This window comes from Limulus polyphemus, unplaced genomic scaffold (genome assembly GCF_000517525.1).
Source record: "Limulus polyphemus unplaced genomic scaffold, Limulus_polyphemus-2.1.2 Scaffold12156, whole genome shotgun sequence".
Classification (NCBI taxonomy): domain Eukaryota; kingdom Metazoa; phylum Arthropoda; class Merostomata; order Xiphosura; family Limulidae; genus Limulus; species Limulus polyphemus.
Window position 1 is genome coordinate 1 of NW_013677766.1, and position 4,516 is coordinate 4,516.

The 4,516-nt window shown below is 33.2% G+C and overlaps 1 protein-coding gene across 1 annotated transcript in view; it reads left to right on the forward strand.

The window, feature by feature from the left end:
• Nucleotides 1-5: 5 nt before the first annotated feature.
• Nucleotides 6-4,516, forward strand: part of LOC106476933 (probable ATP-dependent RNA helicase DDX60) — a gene marked incomplete at both ends in the record, with an annotated part of 11,279 nt that continues 6,768 nt past the window's right edge. The window contains 2 exons of the mRNA XM_022380669.1: nt 6-2,163; nt 2,437-4,051. Coding sequence (XP_022236377.1) covers nt 6-2,163; nt 2,437-4,051 — 3,773 coding nt within the window. The remainder of the gene's footprint in view (nt 2,164-2,436; nt 4,052-4,516) is intronic.

Sequence of the window (4,516 nt, forward strand, 5' to 3'; positions counted from 1 at the left end):
CAGATGGGAATGAAACTTCTACACTTGGATCTTCGACCATCAACAGTGGTAAACTAAAGTGTTTGAAGGAGATTTTTGCTTCTTTTCATATTGAATACTTAGATCTTCGAAATCACTTTTCGGACGTTCGTCAGTTTCTCATTGATGGAGAAGGTTTGTTTATTGAGTTCCTACTCCACCCTGACCTTTCTTGGGAGTTTGGAGGTCAACCATTGCACCTAGTTTATTTGTTTGAGAGGTTCTTATATATGTTTTTGGAAAAAGAAGCTAATTTTAAACTTTTGTTCTTCAAAAGTTTTGACAAGGTATGGACATCTGTTCCTTCTGTTGCACTTGCAAGACTGTTGCTGATTGAACACTTTCAGAGAAATACGAATATCACTATTATTGATGAGTTTATTGATGTATTTGATCCTATGTTTGAACAATATTTAATTGATGAAAGTCCATCATTCATTCTTTCCTCAGATCGGTCATCAGATTTGATAAAGAATCTGGATGAGATTTTTCTTATTGGAAGACTAAAGTATCTTTCTTTGGGTTGTAGTTATGCTTTCATTGATGGCATTGAGTTTGATGTTCGAGAAGTAAAAGGGTACTTTTGTAATTCTGAGACAAGACATCAAAGACTATATAAACTGTATGAGAGGAAAATTTGTAAAGGCAGTTGTTTACAAAATATATACAGAAATTTGTTCTTATCAACTTATCAAACTCTACCTTTAGTCCCTGAACCTCTTCAAGATTTAAACAACTTTGATAACAAGGATGTTAGGGTTTTACTAACCTGTCAGGCGCTTAGTAATGTTATGAAAATTAAATCAAATATGGTATTCTTTATTCAAGTGTATGCTTTGCATTTAGCTATTCTTGTAACATTACCTTTAAAGTATCGTGCACAACCATTACGTAAGTTTGACAGAAAGGAAGAAAAAGAGTTGCAGGAGTTTTGGAACCTTATGTGTAGCTGTTTGAAAGACTGTTTGACAAATCTTGTACCATCATCTTCAGGAAGTTTCTCTAAAGTCGGAGACTTGTTTGATGGTCGACATTTTGTTAACATCTTTTACCTTTATAAGAAAAAGAGGAAGTTACAACTGAATGACAAAACAATGTTGTTATATATGGTATTAGTTGAAGGGTTGAAGATAGATGAAGATACACTACCTGTAATGGGGAAGCAGAATATAAAATCTTCTACGAAGGAAGAGTTGAGCATTGTTGAATCTAAGGGGCGAAAGATGAATGATTTTATTATTAATGTTTCTTCTATTTTGATGGATCAGTATGTTGGTGATATCATGAGTTCTAGTAATTTATTGGTAAAAGACATTAATGACAAATGGGTTAAAGAAAATGTGCTTCATGGTTATGATTTTGATGAAATCACTCATTGGCACTGTAAAAGGTTGCTTTCTGATGATTATAACAAAACTAAAAATTCATTTTTAGAAATCCCTCCTACTGATCTCTTTCTTAAAAAGAAATGGTTAAAACAGAAACAAATGTATTATCGTTTCATGGAGTATTACGGTGGTTCATTAGAAGGACGAAGACATCCTAATTGTAAGGCAATTGTTGTACAGGATAAAGGCAAGAAGGCTTCTAAAAAAAATAACAAAATATCTAAAGGTGCTGCAAGAATAATACAAAGTAATATAGATAAGAAGCAGAATGAAATAAGGGAAAGAGAAAAAAAAATTGTTGATGATAATTTGGAGAACATTAATGATTTAAAGAGAAACAAGGATTATAAAGGAGCATTGTACTGTGTAAAACAGCTTCTGAGTAAAATTGTAGATCAAGTAATTAAAAAGAAACTTTTGTTACTAAGTCTTCAAGTCTTAGTTGATTTAATGGAAGAAAAACTTAAAAAGTGTAATACTATGGATCCTAATGATCTTGTAGTTTTTATAGAAGATCTTAAAGTGTTGCTCACAGATCTTAGAAAAGAGCTTTCAGATCATGATAAAAAGAAAATAAGTAAGTACTGTTTCCAAGTAGGCTTAGATGAAATTATTGATAAAGAAGGACTTTTTGTAAACGAAAAATATCAAAAGAAAGAAAGTTTTGTAAGATCTATTGAAACAGTTAGGTTTCAGCTAGAGCACATGGGAGCATTACTTTCAAGAGAATACAGGTACAGTTACGAGTACTTGACACGTTAATGTGCAATGACGATAGTCTCTTGTGAAAACCCCACAAACAGCTCTTCCAGCTGGCATATTTTTGTGTCCAAATCTGGCATAAATTGTGGCTTGAACTTGGTTCACTAAGGCTTTTGTTGGAGCCACATACACAATAACTCCATCATCGCTTTCTCTTAAAATTTTTTCTATGCAGTAGTATGAAGCATAAGTCTTTCCTGAAGAAGTCGGAGCTACAATGAGTGTTGTTCGATTACTGTCAATGGCATCAAACATTTCTCGCTGCCAGGTGTCTGGGATAAAATGGTCAACTCTACGATCAGGGTCAGTCCACAGTGTTTTGAGATTCTACTTTTGGCTCCTCACAGACAAGATTGGGCAAAGAAAATTCGCTTTGTAATATTTGATGAAATTCATTGTTTGGATTCAGAACATGCAGCTGAAGTCTGGGAACATTTGATCTTACTTATCTGCTGTCCATTCTTGGCACTCTCTGCAACAATACGGAACCCAGAAGGCTTATGTGCTTGGTTGCAGAAGATAGAAGATTACAAACAAATTTGTGATAAACGAAGTGGTATGCTAAAACATGGCCGTGAATATAAGGTTGCTCTCATAACTTGTAAAGAAAGACATGCTGATCTCATAAACTACCAATATATTCCTGAAACTGATTACTTGCAGAATGTGCATCCAGTATCTCTCTTTAAAGTCAAGGATCTGCAAAATCTTCCACGTTTTCCTGAACATGTAACTTTGTCTCCTATTGAAGTTCTGCAGCTTTATGATGCCATGAAAATTGTTTGTCCAAAATATGATGAATTAGAAAAGTTGGAGCCAGGTTTTGAATTCAAAACCAAAACTTTTCTAACCAAACAAGATTGTAAGAAATATGAACACAAACTAAAGGAACTTTTTATTAGATGGATAAGAACTGGAAAAACTACTTTGGCAGAAAAGGTAATAATTAACCTTAAGGGAACAAGTCAAAAGCAGCAAAATTTTTCATTCAATGCATCCAATATAAGTAAAGAAAACGAACGCCATATTAAACAGTATATTCTTCCTCTACTTGACAAAATGAAAAACAAAGGAAAATTCCCAGCTATTTTTTTTTGCTATAACCGCAGCTTATGTGAAGATTTGGTCTCTTATGTTGCAAAAGAGTTGAAAACTAAAGAAGATGCATATAAACAGTCGAAGTCAATGAAAGTTGCTGAAAAAATGAAGAAACCAAAAGTAAAGAAAATTAAACGTATAAGAGATAAAGAGAAAGAACTGAAAGCTGCTTCATCCTGTAATGATGCTAGTGAAAGGTCAAACTCTATTGAAGATCTAGTTGCTGAAACATTTGAAAATGAAAAAGTGAATTTTCTTTTTGAAAATAAACCTTTGCAAGATTTCACTTATGCAAACTATGGTGTTATAGATCGAAAAGAAACCCAATTTCTACATGACAGGCTCTGTAAAGCATTTGATAAAAAAGACGTGAAACATTTTAGTAGCAGTCTTTGTAGAGGCATATCTTACCATCATGGTGGAGTTGATATCAAACGTAGAAGAACTGTTGAGATGTTGTTTCGAAATAAATTTCTTAACATTGTCATTGCTACAGGAACGCTTGCATTAGGAATACACATGCCTTGTAAAACTGTTGTATTTCTTGGAGACAGTGAGTATCTTACTCCATTAAATTACTGTCAGATGTCAGGACGAGCAGGAAGAAGAGGGTTTGACCTTAAAGGAGAAGTTATTTTCTTTGGAGTGCCACCTGACAAAGTAGTACAATTAATAACAGCTGATTTGCCAAAGCTTATTGGAAACTTTCCTGTTTCTGTGACACTTGTGTTACGGCTTCTGTTACTCGTTGCTAGAAGTGAAGATAAACAGGATGCATTAAACAGGTATTTCAGATCTTAAACCTTTTTCTTCAGTAAATACCAGGCACTGAATCTCAAAAATACATAAATATATCGAAATAACTTAAACTATTTATCATCCAAAAATATTTTAACCTTGATTTTTAAAGATTCCATGATAGTTAAAGGTTTAAAATTTTGAGGTTTCTTTTGTTTAGCTTGCATTGTGTATCACTAAATATAGTTTTATGAAACACTATAATTAATTTTGTTGTAAGGTAAGACAGATCAGGTATTGAACTACTATTTTGTGTTGTTTAGGTATTTAACTACTGTATTATGTACGTTGTTAGGCAGTGATGGTACGTGTTGTTTAGGTATTTAACTACTGTATTGTTACGTCTCCGTTTGTTAATTGATTTTCCGTAACTTCGTACCGACGAAACTTCAGCAACACAAGTCTTTACTTAATAAAACTGGTTTATTCTTTCCGTAACTATAACTTAACCG